The 21,895-nt window shown below is 36.1% G+C and overlaps 1 protein-coding gene across 6 annotated transcripts in view; it reads right to left on the minus strand.

Moving 5' to 3' along the window:
- USP25 (ubiquitin specific peptidase 25) overlaps positions 1–21,563 on the minus strand; it is a 124,311-nt gene extending 102,748 nt beyond the window's left edge. For 3 of the 6 annotated variants that reach the window (XM_090275889.1, XM_090275875.1, XM_090275869.1), the window contains exons 1-3: positions 21,104–21,563; positions 5,413–5,490; positions 1,483–1,627 (exon numbers count right to left, since the gene is read on the minus strand). In XM_090275889.1, the coding sequence (XP_090132015.1) occupies positions 1,483–1,627; positions 5,413–5,490; positions 21,104–21,148 (268 nt within the window). In that variant the 5' untranslated portion in view covers positions 21,149–21,563. The remainder of the gene's footprint in view (positions 1–1,482; positions 1,628–5,412; positions 5,491–21,103) is intronic. The other 3 variants (XM_090275890.1, XM_090275882.1, XM_090275873.1) reach the window with 1 other exon arrangement.
- Between the last annotated feature and the right edge of the window lie 332 nt (positions 21,564–21,895).

Below are 21,895 nucleotides of genomic sequence, written 5' to 3' on the forward strand. Positions count from 1 at the left end.
TCACATACTAATTCCTCCTCTATTTATACACTTCTCTTTTTTCACTTTTTAAAAATCATCTTTTTTCTCTTTATCTTGTAATAAGCTCATTTCCTTTCATCAATTTTGAAAGAGCTTTTTTACACATATAAAAATAATTCCACATTACTTTTTGAGAAACTATGGCACTCCAGTATGATGGCGGGAACATTAATGGTCTCTTGCCTTGTTAAGCTTCCAGTTTGGTAAGCAAGAAAGGCACAGGCTGTGATTTACTCTTTAAGACTAAAGTATGCTCTCAGTGCTAGAGAAGCACTTGGTTCAACCTAGAGGCCAAAGGACACGTACCAGAAAAAAGGAGGCTGGAGGTAAAGGCTAGAGGGGATTCCAGACAGAAGGAACAGCAAATGTAAAGACAAAACACATTAAATAGCACTGGGTGTATGAGAACATCAAGCCATTCTATATTATCACAGTGTAAAGTGAGAGGAGGAAAACAGTAGAAAATGAAGTTAGAGATATAGACAGAGGTCAAACCACAGTTTGTCTTGAACTTGTACATAAGCAAGGTCTGTTTTAAGTGTATAAAACTTCTCCCATCACCTATTTTCTGTGTAAGGCAGGAGTATTCCAGCTTTGGCTAACCCAAGATCATTTGTGAAGGAAAATATAAAGATTACCTTGAAAATTAGAAATGAAAATATTTTATTAATAAACACTAAGCAGTGTTTAATCCCAATCAATAGTTACAAACATCTATGTGAATGGGTTCTTCCTGCTTGCTTTCTAAACTTTATAAAAGTCTATAAACAAAATCAGAAATTCTCTTTAAATACCAAGTACAAGTTAATCAAACTTCTCAAATCTAGAATACATAAAAATAACTACCTACATTTTACAGAGTGCAGTAATTATACCATAATAATATATGGAGGAAACTGAACATATTTTTAAAAGCTCATTGTTATATAAGCATAAAGTATTCAAACTATGAAGAAAATTTAAATTCCATGTAAAATTTTCCATATGTATGTATGTGTGTATGTGTGTGTGCATATGTGTTTATTTTGTTACATGGTAATAAACCTTTTCCCAAAATCTTTATTTTGGTGAGGGGCAGGGGTTAAGGGAAAGAAAATTTTATCTTCAAAAATAATCTTAAGGCTTCTAATAACACAACCCATTAAAAAAATTACTGTTCCCATTTAAAATTCTAGAAAAGTTTGTTTCTTTAATAACACCTATAGTTGTTTCCTATTTCAAAACAACAAATACTATGTGGAATGCTGTATGACAGGATAAATAACTTAAATACAATCTTCTACTCCTAAACTAGAAAAAAAAATGTAATGCTACTAATAAAACCACATGCTCCTTTCTAAAAAGAACCAAGTTTAAATTAGTTATTTGATTGCCCCTCACCTTTGTTTACACAAATATATCCCCAAGGAAATTTTTCATTACATTATTAATAAAATATTAAGAAAGAGAAAGCAAACTTACTTGTGTCTGCTTGACTTCCCACACTGATGTATCTGTCATTGCCAGGAAGCGCTGTTTGATAGTAAGTTGTCTCTTCCTGCTGAGGGGTCTTGGCATTCTTTGCAGTAAGGAAAGCCACTGCTAATTCCAAGTTTCCATTACTGTCCTTCAAATATCAAGAACAGAACATCAAATGTTTTGAAACATTTCTACACATCTTCAAATGATTTATGTAGTTTTCTCCACAGCTAACACTTAATAGCAAAAATAATTTTCAGATTTGAAATTACTGTTATAATTCTAATTTTGTACTAAAACTTCATTGTAAGCAAAGTATACTACATCAATAGTAATTCCTGTTCCTATAATTAAAACTGCTCATATAATGTAAAAATCAATTCTATAATGAATCCTTTAGTTTTCCATTACTTTTGTATCTGCTTAACAAAAAGCAATCACAAACATACTTTTAAACCATTAAAAAAAAATTAAAAACATTTTCTGGAGTATGCCATACAAAGTGATAAAAAAGAATATTTATAACAGCACTTCTGCAAACAAGGACGTTAAAAGATATTCCCATTAATAAGGATGCTGAATGTATACCTACAGGCAAACTTAGCAAGTAAATGTCAAAGGCCTGTAGGAAGAAAACAGCAAATGTGTTATGAAGTATAAGAGACATGCAGAACTCCTTAGACAGAAATACTCAATACTTACAAGAGGACAATCTACCCAAATTATAAACACTTATAAATTTTATGCAGTTCTCATCAAAATCATATCTGGACACAATTTTATTCTAACATTAATTTAGAAAAAAGCAGATGCCAGGAAACTAAGAATTTCTAAAACAACAAAATAATGATTTACCCAGCTATAGCTCTATATTCTCTGTACACATAACAATATAGCACTAACTCTATGACAACTGATTCAAACAACATTAAGAAATACAGATATTAATAATGAAGTTACCTTTGCAACAGAATGCCAGAACACATAAAGCTGTGTAAAAACCTTACCATACATGAGAATTGTAACAGAAAGCCAGTGGAGAGTATTGGACAGAAATGACAAGGTATGTCTTAAATTTTAAAAGGGCCACTTTGGCTGTGTGTTGAGAATAGATTATAGGACAGAAAGGGCAGCAGCAGAGTCCAGTACCATCTGCTATCATATTAAATACGGGGTGAGAGTGACAGGAAAACCAGGATGTTTCCAAGATATGAAGCCTGAGCAAAGAAGAATGAAGTCCCCAACCTACCCCATCTCCAATTCTAGTAGCTAGTGAGGAGAGAAAAAAGTCACAGTGCAGTTTGAAAAGCATCCCTTATAAGATTCTTAAATGAATGGTTCGCCCAAAATGTGGGCATAACATATTCTATAGTTAGATAAGTAAACTAGCTGTAAAATAATATGCAATAATAATGGCTAACATTTATTGAGCACTTACTATGTGCCAAGAAATGTACTAAGTGTTTTCATATTCTACCTTGTACAATAACAAACTGAGTGCAACCAGGATTTACACAACCTGAAGGTTACTAACTTTGGAGGGCTGAAATCAATACTCAAAATTAAATAAAAGTGCTGGAATGGAATACACTGTGGCTTCCAAAAGGAAACTACTTGTCAGTATATAACTGACTCAAGTCATTATTAAACATCTTACAAATTTATACTGGGCAACAGTTGAGGTTAAGCACACTGTTTCTCCCCACCCCCTCCCAGCTACTGGTACCTGAAACAAAAGTCAAATAAAAACATATTAACAAAAAAAAAAAAAAAAGAAAAAAAAAAAAAAAAAAAAGATCGTCACATAACTTACCTCAAAGAAAATGTGAACAAGAATTTAAATAACTCTTTGTTCTTATTTAATTAAACATATTCTACGTTTCCCAAGTTAAAAAAAAGTAAATTCCCTAAATTTGCCCTGACAAGGTAATAGGTTGTAGACTCACACTCAGTGTTACAGAACGGGAAAGATACTTCCTGAAAATATACATGGGTGATTTAGTCATATTATCAGAATAAAGAAGAAACTGGGAATCATCTAAATGTCATAATTATAAAAACTGAGGTATTGTTACAGAAACGGGAGACCCAAAACAAACCCCAGAGTTTGCGGCTGGGAGATAGGGAGCAGGAAGCAGGAAGCAGCTTTCAGAATGCCCTTGCATGCCTGGAGCTAGTGGCTGGAAACATTGTTGCAAAGATACGCTTTACTTGGAAACATTGTTGCAAAGATCCGCTTTACTTCCAAGACTCAGGAAGATGGGAGGGATCTTGGACTGTGGGCTGGTACGGAAGAAGCAGACAGAGCCTACCTAGGGTTCTGTGAATGGTCAGGGCGGTTTGCAACACCCACTGCGTGAAAGGACACAGGGAGAGAGAGGAGGCAGGGAGGAAGAGAGAAGCAGCTGCAGACATTTTGGGCTGGCTCTGGCTGTAGGAGGCTCTCTCTCTCAGGTTCTCTCTGGCCCTCACGCCCTCACTCTCTGGCTCTTGTGGGCTCCCTCCATGTGGCTTGGAGAAGGGGTCTCCAGGCTGCTTAAAGAAGAAGCTCTCGCCAGGCGGTTTTGAGAAGGAGAGGAGATCCAAGCGGTTTACAGGAAGAAGGCAGTTTGCAAGGAGGCTGAGAATCAAGGCGGTCCTGCATTGAGAGCTGGAGGGCACCACAGCACAGAAAGGACCTCCCCAATCAGAACTGAGTGATTGGCAGCTACTGGTAAAGCTGAACTGTGCTTAGGAAGTAGGGAAACAGTGTTTCTGACTTTCCTAAGACTGGCCAGGTCTGGGAGGCGGAGGCAGGACTATGTGTAAATAAACAATTCTTTTTCTTTTCACCAAACTCTGGTATTAAGAGTTATAATTCTGGCGGCGGGCAATTGGGCCCCTAACTAAACAGCCCATGGGTTCTGTTTCAATCGGAGCAGCCCAAGGGTTCTGTTACAGTATGACACTTGATTGCTCTCCAAATACTTACATTGGCTTCATAAACCCTGCATTAATGCTCTGAACAATACTGTTTCATCATTTTTCTGGGGAAAAGAAGCTAAAGCAAGCTTCTAGTAAAAGTAGAAATTAGGTGTGGCACCCTGGAATCAGGATGCTTGGTTTCTATTCTAAGCTCCTCCACATACTAGCTGTGTGATCTTGAACAAGTCACTGTAATCTGTTTCCTTATCTTTTAAAAGGAGATGAAAATAATACCTACCTCATAGTTATTAGGAAAATGTCAGCCACATAAAGTATTCAGAATAGCACCTAGTACTGTAAGTGCTTAACAAGTGCTAGTTATGATCACTACCATGTTTATGATTACATTCATCTAAACTATAAGTTATTTCTAGAAATACATGAAAACCTTTGGGCTCAGAATCAAAAGTTACATAAGGATTGAAGCTGTGTTCAGGCCTATAGTGGTACGGATGCTGTAAGCTTAAAATGCAGTTCTAGTTCTTAAATATCTTTCACATGTTTGATCTTCAATGTGCCTATCCATGTGATCTGACTCATCTGGGTGGCCTCTATGTGGAAATGAGGGTACGTCATAAAATACAACCAAAATGACACAGTTTATTTGCTGCATATACTAAACAGTTTGATGTTGAATATTCTAACCTCACCCTTCACCCCCATTTGAACTCTAACTATAGTTCTTCAGTAAAACCAACTATGAGCACCCCTTCATTGTTTATGGAAAGTGTTTCTTATGCAGAGAGTTATCTGTCATTCCATGATTCCTTGGAATTAACATTGCTGAAAGCTAACATGCTCCAAATTATAGTTATGTCATCTTAAGTAAGGTTCTCACTTCATAAAAAATTCTTTCTGATAGCTCTACTACTGCCACATGGTATAGCTAAAAAGCTCAACTTTCAAATATGGTAGGCAGTAGAAACGAGGGTATAACACAAACTGTATGTCATAAAACAGAGGTCATACCTTCAAGGCTTGCTGTAGTATCTGGGTGTCATTAATCCCAGTAATTTCTCTCAGCTGATTCAGAAACGTCTGCTGGTGCTAGAGGAAGGGAAAAAACAAAATTGTTATACTCTTGAATCTGAACATATAAATGACATTTTGGGGAAGGATAGAAAATGCAAAGTAATCTAGAGTAAAAAAGGACTCGAGAGAGACAGAACCAACTTCATTCTTTCTCATGTTTCCACCAAAAGGGAACTTTTACATTATTCCCCAACAATAAGTCTTACTGAATTAAGTTTCTGGCCTATTCCTCACAGCCTCATTAAGGCTCCCAAGATGAAAAGGAATGATTTGCATGATGGCTAAGCCCAGGAAGAACTACCCATTGGGCTACTTCAATAGACGATGGCACTACTGATTGAAACCAGGCAGTTCTGGTCATTTCTCCTTGTCTCTTGGGTAAGCCGGCATCCAGTCGCTAGGAATACATACTTGAAAAAGACATGCTTTTGTCACACCAAACTGAGAGACCTTAATCTTCAAAATGTCTACATCGTGAAAGACAAAGGATGAGGTTCCAGATAAAGTGGACCAAAAAGGCATGGCAACCAAATGTAATGTGAGAGACCAGACTGCTTCTCATACTAAAGCATTCAGGATATTATTGGGACAATTGGAGACATATGAATATGGACTGCTTAGTAACGATGTTGTATGAATATTAAATTCATGAATTGGATAACTGTACTATCATAAATACAACCTAAAGCATTTAAGTGGTAAAGGGGCATGCAACTTACTTTCAAATGGTTCAGAAAAAAACAAGTTATTAAAGTTCTTTATATAATAATTTTTTAACTTTAAATTTACTTCAAAAGTTTTAAGTTTCTGCATGCAGATTTATTGATGTCAGAATTGCAAAATGTACATTTCAAAACATGCTTGATAATTTAAATGTGCATAATGTGTATATATTCAGATGAAGTCCTAAACAAATTTCAAAATTAAACATAAAAGCGATTTTAAAGTCTAGTTTAAGATAACCTAGTCTAAATATCTTTTACAGAAACCACATGTATAAGTTAGAACTTGTATTCAGCTACATGTAACAGAGTCCCAATAAATAGTAGCTTCGACATAACATACTACAATGTCTTTTTTTTCTAATATAAGTAGACTGGAGGTGAGTAGTCCAGATCTGATAAGAACATCCCATATGATATCTAAGCTCCTCCTACCTTCTCACTAGGCATTCTTATACATGAGTCATAAAATGTCTGTTACTCCACGTCTCCTATTCCAGCATCTTGTCCAAGTTTTAGGAAATATGAAGGAAAGAGCAAAGGACAAAAGGTTTCTGAAAAATGATTCTGCCTTCGTAACACAACCCATTTGTTCAAATAATTTCCACTTAAAGCCTCACTGAGCAAAGCAAAGTCACAAGGCCAATCATAGTTGTAAAAGAGGTTGGGAAATATACTTTTTCAACTAGACAAAAACCTGCTCTAAAAATGAAATAGGGTTCTGTTTATAAGGAAAAAAAGTATGTACTGTATCTGCCAAAAAAGTATTGTATCTGCCAAATATACAGTATCTGTCATGCCATCAATTAATTTTCTTTGCTATAAAACTCTTAAAGAGCCAAGATAACCAAGATAATCTAAAATGTCACGAAGAATCAAAATGCCAGATTTACAAAGTTAAATATAAGAAAAATAAAATTCTCTTTAAATCTGTTAACTTTTCTACTTTCATTCAAAAAATTACCAATAACTAGCAATGGAACCATGACTATTCAATAGCCAACATTACAAATTAAAGATGTATAAAAATATTACAGAAATTCACCTCATCTAATTCAATGTTTTATTATAGTAATAATAAAATGCTTTAAAGATTTTAAACCATGTTTGTAATCTCACCCTCACCAGCACTCCAAACTCTATTATTTGTACCAAATATTATTTTCCTCAATGCAAATTACTCAATCATGGGTCAGGGAGAGACTATTGAATAACTCCCCCAAATTAGTCTTTTGTACAAACGTTGTTGGCTACCATATATAATGCTGGAAAAAAAGAAACAGTGCAAACATCCTTCCACTAAGGAAGATATTCTAACTGCAATATGTAGAAGAATGACTTGATGAGTTTTTCATAATGAAGATTACTAGGCCCCACCCACAAAATTTTCATAAGCATCTCAAATGATTTTGATACAGATGGACCTAGAAGTACAGTCTGAGTAAGCAAATACTATATATTACAAAATCATATTAAGCTAAAGTGATGGAATTCAAAATAGTATATCAAGTCTGTCTGGAAAAAGTCCAACCATCATTAATATGAGAACAGTTTGCACGACTTCGATGTAACCTGGCAGCCAAGGAGAGTGGACTGGAATGCACATGCGTGAACAATGATGACTTCACTGTCCTAGTCAGTGGGAGCATGTGTACTCAGTCATTCAAAATGACTAAGCTAGCAGAGCAACAAATCTGCAACAAATCTGCACCAAATTTTGCGTTAAGCTTGAACATTTCTCAATAGAAACTATTCAGATGATTCAGAAGGCCTCAGCTAAGGGCAACTGGCAACTTCATCACGACAACACACGTGTTCATGCATCACATCTCCTGCAGAGGCTTTTGGCGCAACATCAAATCACGCAGGTGACTCAGCCCCGCCCGCCTACAGCCTAGATTTGGTGCCCTGTGGACTTTTGGCTTTTCCCAAAACTAAAATCACCTTTGAAAGGGAAGCGATTTCAGACCCTTGATGAGATTCAGGAAAATATAATGGGGCAAAATGTGTGGGGTCCCAAGGAGTCTACTTTGAAGGGGACTGAGGCGTCATTGTCCTATGTACAATGTTTCTTGTATCTTCTCCAATAAAAGTCTCTATTTTCCATATTGCATGGCTGGACACTTTCTGGATAGACCTCATATATACACATTATTTTAGACTACAAGGTATAACATAAACACAAATATAAAGCCCTAAAAAGATTACAGAGCCTATGTTAAGACTTCCAATTCTCCCATCTCTGTATCCACCACACTTTTTGCTATCTTCATTTCCTCTCATGACAGGCTGTCTTTCTTTGCTGCATTGAGGGTGGACTTGCCATGTGACATGCTTTGACCAATGACAGCAGACAATATGGAGCAGACATGAAATGTGTTTGCATGGTTGGGCTGGCCCTCTTGAACTGCAACTTCCTAAAAAGACATGACCTAGGTAGCCCAGTTGCCCCAGAAGAATGAGGTACGTGTGGAGAAGAGCCATGCAATGAACTTGCAAATCTGTGAACATAATGATAACATTCTGGTATGCTACTAACTTTTGGAGTGGCTGTTATGGTGAGAGTTCACTAATACAGAGCGCAATAAGAATACTGAGTATTTTATAAGAAAAGCAACCTCTCTGGAATGTGGTTATGGCTTGGTGTTTTGTTTATCTTTCACAATAAAGCCTGCTATGTACCCTAGAAAAAACAGCCCAGGCATAGCATGGTTTATGATCTTATAAAATTTGACTGAAAATGAAACAATGAAGAGAAAAGCATTGGGGTAGAGAAAAAAAAAGAAAAGGTGCAAGAATTTTCTTAGATAAATTAGCTAGAATTGGGAAAAAGATCAAAAGAGGTGAGCTCTAAGAAAAATTCTAGTATGGTATGGAAGCCACCCCTTTTGTCAAGTTTTCCCCTTTATTACTGGCATCTTCCAGATGTGCTTCTGTCTTTGAAAACCTGCACCATCATTCCCTGCAAGCATATGTTTTTGCCACTGCTGTTTCTTTTGTGATTAAGATCCTGGTCAATCTTTCAAGATTTGCACTTCTCCACTTACCAAACTTCTGGTCAGTGATACACCCTGATCCTCAACTAAAAAGTCCTGCACATGGTCCTCTACTCCTTGACTAGCAATTTTGGATGCAAGATGGATCCAACCACTTCCATCTCTAGAGGTCCTTTTCTGAGCTCTGAGGTCTTCCTTGTATAAACTTCCATCTCCTAATGTATGAGGTCAGTGCAACCCGTTCACACTGCTGGACCAAGAAGGTCAAGAAGCAATGTTCAAAGAGGGTCGGGGCTTGCAAAAATCACAAAAATCAACAAGCAAAGAAGCCAAGACTATATACAGGCCTTCAGATTCCTTCTCAATGTTATTTTTATTGCCCAATGACATCCTTAAATGCCTACTCTGTGCAAAATATAGTATTAAGCACCACAAGGAAAAGGAAATATTAATAGTTTTAATATAAATCAAGGATCAGAGGGTTTCATAAAAATTCTTTTCCTTTCCAGCTAACCCTACCTAATGCTGCGTCTGTTTTAAATATGTTTCAGTAAAGGTTACAACATATTTAACATTGGTATAATTTACTGAGGATGCAAAAAATGATCACTGGCTTAGGCCAAGGAAAGAGAACAAGCATTTGTTATGCTCTTGCTGTGTGCCAGACAGTGTTCTAAGTGCTTCCAGTATATAATCTTCATTTAATACATGCATGCATTCACTCATACATACCCTCTAGGAAGTTACTCTCATTTTGTAGCTAAGAGACCTCAAGAGATTATTAAGTACAGTCAGGAATAAAAATAGGTTTTTCAAATTCCACAGCCCACGTTCTTTCCATATTTATTCTTTTATATCTGATTTTGGAGATTAAAGATTCAGTGAAAAAAGAAAACTCAGTCCCAAATTCCACTACTCTGTTGATGTAAAGCTTAGATAATGGTATAAAAAAGTGATGTGTCACTGATTACAAGGCAGGAAAGCTTTGTGAGTTAAGGGATGAATGACTCATAAGTCAGTCACTGGTTCTTCTAACTAAATTTCCAAATATAAATAAAACTGGGTTTAGTGCAGAGAAAAAGAAAGTCAAAGATTTCCATCTTCAGGGGGGACAAAAGCCAACTCTTACTATGACCTCTGAGAAAGAGTTCAAATTTTCAAGGTGGGGGGAAAAACCCCAATTTCACAGAAAATTCCAAGGCATTCTGAAACTTCAGAATTATGTGGACTAAAGCATTGCTAGGCACTAAGGATAAGCATTTCAATGTTACCTGTCAATGAAAAAATTAATTATACTGCTGTCATTAAGGTATGTAACCATACACACATCTATTTTCATGAATACCTTCTGCATCTACCTGATAACAATAAACTGCCCTAGTTCATATTATCTCTTACCATAGTAAGGAATCTTCAAACTTCACTGAAAGATCATTTCAAGTCCATAATATGCCCCTCATGTAAGCCCCAAGCCTACCTCAAAACAACAACAAAAACAACCAAAGAAACAAACAAAAACCCAAACCACACATTAATAAGAACTTCTATTTCATAAACCGGTATTTTTTAAATCTTGTAACTTATGGGCGACAACATAACCTTCCTTTCCTTTCATATGTAATACTCTATGACCTCTGAGGAATTTTCCTATAGTGCAATCCTTAGGCTTAAAAGGGCCCTTCACATGCCATAGCTATCTCTAGCCTCACCTTGTCTTCCTCTTCCCTCTGACTTTCATTCTCGGTATAAAATACCATTCTGCTTTCTAATTCAAAGGGTTATTGATTGATTGATTGATTATGAGTATATTCAACTGCCTTCTCTTAAGGTTAGAGGGTCTCCTGGCACCACAGATTTTAATAATATACCATGGTTCCTGACCAGACAGTAAGTCCAAAGAAAGCACAGCCTCTATTTCACTCATTGATGCATTCCTGGTTAAGTCATACAGTGTCTGGCACATGATAGACACTCAAAAAATATCGACTGAAAAATTAATATAACAGGCTCTGCAGAGGTGACCTGGAGTAGGTCGGATCACAAAGCTTGGATTCATCCACAGGAAAGAGGTACTAACTAATTATTGGAGATGGGAACAACAAGCATACATAAATCAAGCCCACTTACTAATAAGCAAACATTCTATACTCTTCTACATCTTTGCTAAAATTTCATAGGCTTCATTTCCTAGTTCTGTCCCTGTCAATACTGCTTTGAGTATATGGTATGTACAGTATTGTTGAAATTCCCAAATACATAATCTATACAGTAATCCCATGACTGGTCGGGGTAGCTCATATTTTCCACTGCCACAGACTCAAGGCTTATCTTAATCATTTTGGGTTAACGGTATTTTAAGCGCTATATTAATCGCATACCTCTGTGGGTGTATAAATCTGAAGGTATACTTTTTTATTCTTCTCTATTTACATTTAGGCTTAGAAATGCCAGAAATTCTAAATTTAAAAAGTCCTTTCCTATCTTTTCACAGACTCCTAGAGGAATATTCTTAAGCTTCCATGTAATTAAAAAAAATTAATGGGATACTTTAAGGGAACCAAGTAGCAAAAAGCAATGAACATAGATGGTCCTCAATAAATGTTTGTTTCCGTCTTTCCTCATCTCAGAGCTCAAGTCCCAACTTGCCACCCAACCCTCAACCAATCTAACATGTGCATGATGTCCACGCCCCCAAAGGAATCCCCCCAAAATAAATGCATTATAAGTAGAAACTCTACATGCAATTTTCCCCCCAAATACTGTTCTACAGCACTATAAACTGAGTTCTAACAGAATTAAATATTTTCTGGGCCAAATAAGAAACCAACATCATGAAACATGGTTTCTATGGGAACTTTCATTTTGAGTTCTGAAAACCCAATTGCAAAAAAAATCTTTTGGAATATGTGTGTGTGTGTATTGTTTAGAGTGCTATATTCTGAAAAACATGTGGTTAAACTAAACTTCCATGAATTGTCCTGGCTGGCATGGCTCAGTTGGTTGGAGCACCATTTTGTACACTGAAAGGTTGTGGGTTCAATTCCCAGTCAGGGCAAATACCTAATTTGCAGGTTTGATCCCCGGTTGGGGCATGTAAAGGAAGCAACCAATTGATGTTTCTCTCTCACATCAATGCTTTTCTCTCTCCCCCATTTCCTCTTTCTCTAAAAATCAATATATATTTTTTAAAAGTTGTAAATCAAATCATATCTTTTAACTATGATCTCTGTTTACTTAACATATGTATTTAACTTGTCTTAATGCTAATAATATGACTGATGCCTAATATAGTTCTCTATTGTCCAATTAAATACTTATGTATCTCTAGTTTCTTTACATAAATTTTCACAATTCACTTGCAGGCCAAAAATAAAATCCCTTATATTAATAAAACAAAATAAAGATGCTCTAAGTTAGAACTTCCAAACTAGAATCTATATAATTCCTAGCAGCTATACGTATCACAATTACTGAAAACCAATAAAAATAGTTTTGGTCATACTAATTACACATACATAATACACTGACTGACTATTAGAAACTCCATTCATCTAGATATCACACTAAGCTTATTTTATTTATTTATTTACTTATTTATTTATTCCCTCACTCAAGGACATGTTTATTGACTTTAGAGATAGGGGAAAGAAAGGAGAGAGAGGGGAAGAAAAACATACATGTGAGAGAAAAACATAGATCGGTTGCCTGTCGTACACACCCGGACCGGAGACCAAACCATTTATGTGAAAATCTAAAACAGCCCAAACTGATCTATAGTGATAAAAATCAGATTTATAGTTATATGGAATGGGGAGTGTGTGGATACTAAATGGAAAGGGTGACACATATCTTCTGGAATGACAGAGCTATTCTATAATGCCAAAATTCATCTAATTATATACTTCAAAATGGGTGTTTTCATTTTTTTTGTAAATTACATCACTGACATTAACTTCAAGAAGTCAAGATAGCAGCTAGTGGAACGTGGAAGAGAGGGACAGTGTGAGTGAGGCACAATGGAAACTTCTAGAATAATAAGATATTCTATTTCATGTACAGGTAGTACAAAGGATAGTAACTTTATTATATTTATTTAAAGTATACTTAAGTTTTCATATGCTGCACAAACATTAAAAAACTTTCAGAAAAAATTCATACACATACAACACCAAAAGACAAGACACAGAATGACAAAGAAGTGGTTGACAAACAACCTATTCCCACCCCTACCCCCCACCTCCCAGGATGTCTGGAATGAAAACTTTCACAAGACTCACTTGGATTCAAAGAGAAAAGTACATGCAAGAATAAAAATTTAAAATAACACAATAACCTTTAGTTATTTAGAAACAGAACACTCTTTGTAACATGTTTGTACAGCTAACACATGTAAATATTTTAGAAGTGCATTACGTACTAAAGTGGGGAACCGTCCTTTAAAATCAGCAACAAAAACAATACCCACTATCATTCCTTCTAATGAACATTTCATTTATTAGCAGTCTTGCCTAGAACAACAGTAAAAAATGTAATTACAGGCGTAAAATTAAAAGTAAATGAATAAAACCATCATGACTTATGCATATCATCTTTTACATATGCAGTCCAAAATACCCCTGGAAAACTATTAAAATAGAAAAGCTTAGCAAGGTGGCTGGATATAACATTAATTAATGTACAAAAGCCAGTTGCATTTGTACCTACCAGTAACAAATAACAAATATTTTAAAGCACCACATATTATTGTTACCAGAAATTATCAACTATCTAGAACAAATAATATATAAGAATTCTACAGTTAAAATTATAAACTAAGAGATATGAAAGAAATAAATAAATAAAAAATAAAAAAGTATACCCGGTTTGTGGACAGACTCAATATCATAAAGGTGTTACTGAGGCCAAATTAGTCTACAGATTCAAGGGAATTAATAAAAAACTCAAAGAAGGATTTCTCAGAGAAATTGGTACGATTATTCTAAAATTTCTAAGGAAGAATAAAGTGCCATGGCACATTAGAAGAAAAGAAGCAAACTGACTTCACTAGTACTGGAGATCATTATGAAGCTAGAGCACTGAAGACAGGATGGTATTCACAAAACGAACAACAGAACAAAATATGGCAGGAAGGAAAAAGCACTTTACATAATGTTTCCATATGTGAAAGACATGGCATGTCAGTTCAGTGCGAGAGAGAATTTAACTTTTCGAAAAGGTAAGATTAACAAAAAATCATATAAGTTTGTATGTATATACACTAAACATTAAATTGGATCCCTACCTCATACCATATACAAAAATTACAATCAGATGAAGGTCAAAATATTGCAAACATAACTTTAAAAACTCTTAATATAAAAGACAGATGAGTATCTTTTAGATACTAAGGTGGGAAAAAGTTCCTAATTTAAAAGAACTAAAATTAAAAACATATACCTTCAGGAATTCATAGAGATGCAATAAAAAAGAAATCAAAGGGAAAATGAACACAAGATTCAAGATGACTACCATCTCCTGTGAAAAAAGAGCGGTGGGATGAGGGGGCTATATGTTTACATATAAGTTACTTTCTAAGTTCTAGCTTTTAAGTAGTTGGTTCACGTGTTTATTATTGAAAATTAATAAGCAATATCATAAAACATTTGCGTATACAATTGATCATGAACCAATGTTTGTGATTAATTCAATTCTGTGCACTTCAGAAGCAACTAACATGTATATTACTTTCACAAACTATCCAAAAATATGTGACCACCTAAGGTGGTAGTAAATATAAAATCAGCATTATAAAAACAATAAGCTAGACAAACTAAAAAGTTATCTCAGCTTATAGGACAAAAAAAGAGAAATGACAAAATTTGAAGTGACAGATAAATGATATCTAATATTCAAATAATGTAGTTACAGAGGACAAAAAAAGGAGAGTAGAAACAATAATTTTGAAGTATCTTTTTACTGAAAAGAATACTTAAAATCTTCAAATCAAAAAAGATACACACACATGTAAAATTTAAAAAGTAACATCAAACTATTATACTATACAGAAAAACATAGTTAAAAGTAAATATCTAATTTTTAAAAATGAATTAACTACTAATATGTCTGTAACACAAGTAACATTTTTGACATAAGGTGTACCTTAAGAAATTTGAAAGGGTATCACCTAGAATTACAATTCTGCATTATCCACTAAAATCAGGAATGCTGTAACTAAAAATATGCTAAAAAGTCTTATCTTATAGGTGACCAAAGGCAGAAAAACTCATTATAATTTTTGACACTCAGAAAAATATGTGCTTAGCTCTATTTGTTTAAAATTAAAAGAGGAGGAATGTGAAAGATTTCCAAACCATTACAGGATGTAGATGCAAGGGTAGGGAAGGTGAAACAATGAAAGCTTGATCACTCCACCAAAACTGGGAAAATCATGACTACTATATGAAAACTCAGATGACAAAATATTAAATTTATCAGTTATTACCATATATGTAGATGATAAAATCCTACTGAAGACCAGCAAATACACACAAGTTTGGATTAGATCCATAAGAAACACAAAGAGAATTTGATGAAATTACATTAAAAGACATCAACATCTCTCAGAATTTAAGAAATAAAGAATAAAACATTAAATATTCAAATCACAGTCTAAGTGTTCACTTAATAGATACAGAACTCTATAACTTTCAAAGAATACACATCTTTTTCATATGCTCATTAAAGCCTCGTGTACTTAGTCATAAGAACATCTTAATACATTTCTAACAATGCATCAAAACTAAAAATCAACAATTTAAAAAATGCAACACCTCGGTATGTAAACAAAAAATCCTTTTAAATAATGAAAAAAAAAAAAAAGTGAAAATCAAAACAAAGTCAGATGAAAATCCACAGCCCAAAATGTTTTTCATTATAAAACACAATTGGAAACTCACTAATGTGAATTCAAGTATAAAAAGAACAATAATAACCACCAGAATGACTAGAGGTGGAATTATTAAAAACAAAAGCAAAAATTAATGTTAGAAGACAAACAAAAGTTAATATATGAAACAAAAAGCTGGATTTTGAAAAGCCCAATAAAACAGATCAACATCTAGCAAACACTACCGAGAAAACAAAACAACACAGACAAAAATAAGAAAGGGATGCATCTACATATACATAGATTTAAAAGAAAGTATCACACTAAAATATATGGAAATCTAAATGAAATAAAATCTGAATCTATAAAACATTCTTAAACTTGACCTGGAAGAGACAGAAAACCTAAAAGAAAATAAAAATTTTAAAAGCTTATTTAAAACTTATTGTAAACAAAATGGTCATCTTGATATAGTAATATTAATCAAAACTTCAAAGTAACAAGTACTTAGGTTGAATGATAAAAATTTGTTTAATACCACCAATTTTGAATGATTTAACCTAATCCTACAGAAAACAATTCCAAAAGCAAAGAAAAACACAAAAAGCATTCTAATGACTTTATGAACCTTACCTTGGAAGCCCATATGCACAAAAGCAAACCAGGTAACCAATTTAAGAATATTGCTACCAAATTCTATATTAAAATTTTATACAATGAATTTGGAGGTACCATGACTAAATGAGATTTGTATCAGAAAGCTATACAGCATAATGGTTAAGAGCAGGAGTTCCTAAGCCTCAGAACGCCAAGTTTAAACCCTACTCTCAACACACTCTAACAGTGAAATGTCTCTCTAATTCTTAACTTCTCTAATACTGTTTCCTCAACCATAGTCTGAGAGGAAAATAAAAATAGTGCTCATCCAATAAGTTGGTTGGGAAGATCAAATGAAAATACAAAGTTTAAAAAACTCTTAGCATAATTCCTTAATATAGTATATAGTAAATATTCCATATATGTTATCTATTACAATATTCTTATTGAATATCACAGCAGTTGTTGAAAAAAAGACATTTGATAGATCAACATCCTAAATCTGATTTCAAAACATTTAAAAAATGTTTGAACTATAAGGAAATTTCCATGTCATAATGAAACAATACATAACAGAAACTAACAGTAATCCTAGTAGTATTCCATAATCTTAGCTAAGGCAATAAAATAGTAAATAAAAAAGGTGTGAATATTGAAATGGAAAATGTCAGAATAATAATTATTTGCAAATGATAAATACTGTAAACAGAATTTTGAAAAAAATTAATCAAGTATTTATTAGAACTGATGAAAATCCATAAAGGAAGCTAAATATAATGTTAGTATACAAATGAAAATTAGGTGAGAAAGGGAAGGAATAAGAAGAGAATAAGCTAGCTGGATCCCTACCTCTCTGCCTAAACCAAGTCTTATACTAAAAGCAAGATAAGCAACTATTTAGTACTAAAGAATATTCATTTTATGTAATATTTACAGTGATTTATACAAGGTCTGTCCAGAAAAAATCCAACCACTGTTAACAGAACAAGAACAGTTTGCTCAACTTCAATATAACCTGGCAGCCAAGGAGAGTGGACTGGAATGCACATGCATGAACAATGATGACTTCACTGCACTAGTCAGTGGGGGTGGTAGGCATTGTTGAGTGAGCATGTGTACGTGTCGCCTTTGCATTCAAAATGACTGAGCCAGTAGAGCAATGAATCTGCATCAAATTTTGTGTTAAGACTGAACATTATTAACTGAAAGCTGACTGTTGATCCATAGAATTCCTCCTTCTTCTATCCTCTATTATTTTTTTACTATCCCCATCTAAAATAAATGCATGCTTATATCCACTAAACATTTATATCTTAAAAAGTTGCTCGTGTCTAATTATATTAACTTTGAGGCTTTAAAAGATGATCCAGAGGCACTTTATGACTTGCTGAAGGTCATAGTTAATTTATAACCTACTCACATCCTACTATCTTTTCACTACATTGCCTATATTCATTCCAACAGTTGTCTAATTGAAGCTTTCATTGTTTCTCCATGTTAAATCTTAAGATTCAGAAGGAACTAAAATAAGTACTGCAGATGCATCCCTTTTAGAAAACATTCACTCATTATTTCATCATCAAATATTTACTGAAACATGCCATGTGTAAGTCCTACCATGAATGAAACACAACAGCCAAAACACCTGCCCTTATGAACCTTATACATTTTATTCAGCTCAGAAGGATACATTTAAAGTAAATAGTATCCAGCTCACTTCACTCTATAAATTAATTAGTTCTCTGGGAGGAAGTCTTGTATTGCTGCCTTAAAGAATCCTCACTTGGGACCTGAATCTGTGTATCAAATTTCTGAGCTCTAAGGATTCTACACTTAGAAAAATATCAAGCATAAAAGGTGAAAATACATGTTCAAGACCAAATGGCAGGATTTAACAGCACCTAATCTGCCTCCAACTCTACGTCACCTGTATCTTCGAAACCTCAGAAAAGCAGCTCTTTCCACTACTACTACATTTCATAACTCTGTCATAACCAAACTTCAGCATAAAGCAGAGAACACATCAGAAGAAAAGACAGCCCCTTGAGTTATATTATATTGTGACAAGCTACTCTATAGGTAAACAAAAGATCTATGAAAGCTTTCTGTTGTGCTGCTTAAAAAAAAAAAAAAGAAAGAAAAAGAAAAAAGATTATCACTAATCATAATATCCTCTGGAAGAAAAAAAAATCTTGAAAATACAGGGAACTGTTCCACCACCAAAATATAGCTATTTACCTAAAACTAATGTTATACAAGCACATACACATACAATTTTTTGAAAGCAGAAAACAGGTTAAAAATATGATTGTGCAATATGTACTAGACAGCTCTCGTTTTATTGATAATTCGTAAAATTTCAAAGTGAACATAAAGAGTTTCACTTTTGTTTCTTCTAAAGTATAAAGTTCACTTCCTTCCTAGTTACTGGCTTGAAGTCCACTTCCTAGTTACTAGCTTGGTGAATTTAAATCTATCGATTTGTTTGAAATAGGTGGTATAAAGTATTCACACCATATAAATATTTTTAAAAATAGCTCTAATATAAATAATGAAGTAATAGTATATTAATACAGAAAGTAAACATACTGTTTCCTTTAAAAATATATAAATATCATGATGAAAGTATAAAAATAATTTTATCAGTCTAAAAAACATTCCCCAGTATCAATGAAATAATCTGATATACATTAAAAATAGTACCATAATGGTAATACTTTAAATTAACTACTATTCTCTGCGTGTAAGGAGAGGGTTAATTAAACTAGAAAATTGGACTTGATGGCCAAGATCACTTCAGTCATTTAATTCTTAATCCTATAAGTTTATGTATAAACCTCTGAACCAGGCAGATCTGTATTATCTGATTCTATGCTAAAGAAGTACTTTAGTCAAAATCAATTTTAAAAACTTACAAACTTCTTGCCATTGTTCAAATTTGAGATTTAAAAATATATTAGCTACATTTTCTACTTTGAAATAGGCTATAATGTTCAACACTGATAAGAACTATAAACAAAAATGGTACAACCTATGAAACATAATTTAGTATACATAACCACAAAATCCTGTTCTAAGTATTAACACTTTACCACATACTAACCAAAACATCAAGCTAAAGTTAAAGATATTCAAAACAGAATACAGGGGATTAGGACATAAACTGTTCTAAACTCCCATTATTAAATCTAGAATTATTTCACTGTAAACAAACAGCAGTCTGCAATGACCTTCTAAATTTACCACTAACAGTTAACCCATACCACACAAGTTACAAGAGAAGTGTTCCAAAGGGCCTAAAATAACAATGCACTGTCCTTTCTCTCCAAAATTTGAGCATCCTCGATTACCTCAAGTACTATCATATAATTCTAAAAATAATCTCGAAGCAAACACTTAACAGGCTGTGAGTATATACATAGACCATTTTAGGACAGCAGGCCTCATTCTATAACCAAGCACAGGTATGCCAAAAGTACAACAGGGTGGGGCATGCGTGCTCACCCAGATAAACCACACACCGCTTTGGTAGCTGCTCACAGTAAAGCGATCTCCCCATAATTCCAACACGACTACAGCAATGTTTTCCTTTTACCCAAAATGCTTCTCACACCAATGACCAAAAAAAGAAAAAAATTTAAGTCATAGCCAACTACTCTTCATGATATATAGTTCAAGCCCTGAAAGTGCACTTGAGATTTTGAAAATAAAATCTAGAATTAAAAAAGCGTCTCTCGTTACTGACTATAAAACATCTGAAGGTTCACAAAAAGATTTTAAGGGACCATCTGAATGTGTGACTGAGGCCAGAGTAAAGGGTGAAAGATGGAACAAGGTCAAACTTAGGGGACAAAAGATTCCTGGAATAAATATGGCCAGAAAGGTTTCCTTTCTTAAAGGGCAGTTCCTTCCTGTATTAAGAAAAGAAAAAGAAACAGAAAGAGGAAACAATCAAATCCCTGTACGTAGGGTACACCTGGTAAACGTACCTGCCCCGCCAGGCAGGCACTTCAATTCTGGAGGAGACCCCTTTGCATACAGCAGGCCAGGAATGGTCCTACCTTCGAAATACAAACTGTGCTCAGAGGGGATGACAAGTGGCGATTCTTTTTTTTTAAGGACAAGTTTAAGAAGCTACATAGAGGAGTGTGAAAACGTGAGGGTCGCTCTCAATAAATAGCAGGCACCGTTACAAAAAACAATCAGCAAGAAGGAAGTGGATTGAAACACGCTAACTACACCCTGCTTCCACAAACAGCTCAGCACCAGGAGCGACGCTCCCCAAGGCGACGGGCAGGGGCAGTGGGTGGCGGAGGAGGGAGTCCGGGGCAACCGAGGCCCGAGCGGAGGCGGGGGAAGGCCAGGCAGCTCTCGGCCCAGGCGGGTGCAAGCCGCACGTCGGAAGCAGGAGCCGGGAGGGGCCAAGCAGGCTCGCGGGCTCTCCTCACCTTCTGCGCCGCGCTCTGCTGCAGCACATTCTGCTCCACGGTCATGGCCCCCGCAGCGCCGGCGGCAGCGTCCGCCTCCTCGCGCCTCCGCCGGCCCTGCCTGCCACGCTCCGCCGATCTCCAGGGAGCAGCGCGGACGACCGGGGAGCACAGCGCCCCCGCCAGCCAGGAGCGAAGGTGATGGCGGCTGGCGTGCGCGGGCACCGCGGGCTGGCGGGGAGGCGCGGACAGCGAGGGCCACGGCTGCGACTTCACGACTCCCTACGGCGCCCCCTCCGCGCGGCTGCTCCGCCGCGGCCCCGGCCCTGAGCCGGCGGCGGACTCGGGGACGCGGGAGGGCGCGAGCTAGCCGGGCCGCGTCACGCGCGCGCGCGCTCTCCTTCGCTGGCGCTCAAGGGCCACTGCGGGGAAGGGAGAGGGAGCGGAGGGAACGGCCAGACAGAATGGCGCTGTCCTCCTCCAGCTCGAGTCCTCTTCCCCTCCCTTCCCCCAATTACTGTCACCGCCCCTGCCAGGCGACTCCGCCCCCGCTGAGCCCCTCCCGCCGGCCTCCCTAACCCTACATTGTGACCCGCGGGGCTGTGGGGCGAGGTGGGGCCGCCTCGGAGTCCCGCCCCCCGGGCTGGGCTCCGCCCCTCCTGGCGCGGGCCCGGCGCTCCCAGGCGGGGCGAGGGCGCGCATCGCAGGCTGGAGTGCTCAGCCGGTCCTGCGGCTGGTTACGCGACGGCAGCGCTTCGCTCCACGAAATTCCAAGCCGAGGCTGGAGGGCTGCGTTACTCCCTGAGCCAAGTA

Source organism: Furipterus horrens, unplaced genomic scaffold, assembly GCF_987537825.1.
Source record: "Furipterus horrens unplaced genomic scaffold, mFurHor1.1.pri manual_scaffold_1, whole genome shotgun sequence".
NCBI classification, from domain to species: domain Eukaryota; kingdom Metazoa; phylum Chordata; class Mammalia; order Chiroptera; family Furipteridae; genus Furipterus; species Furipterus horrens.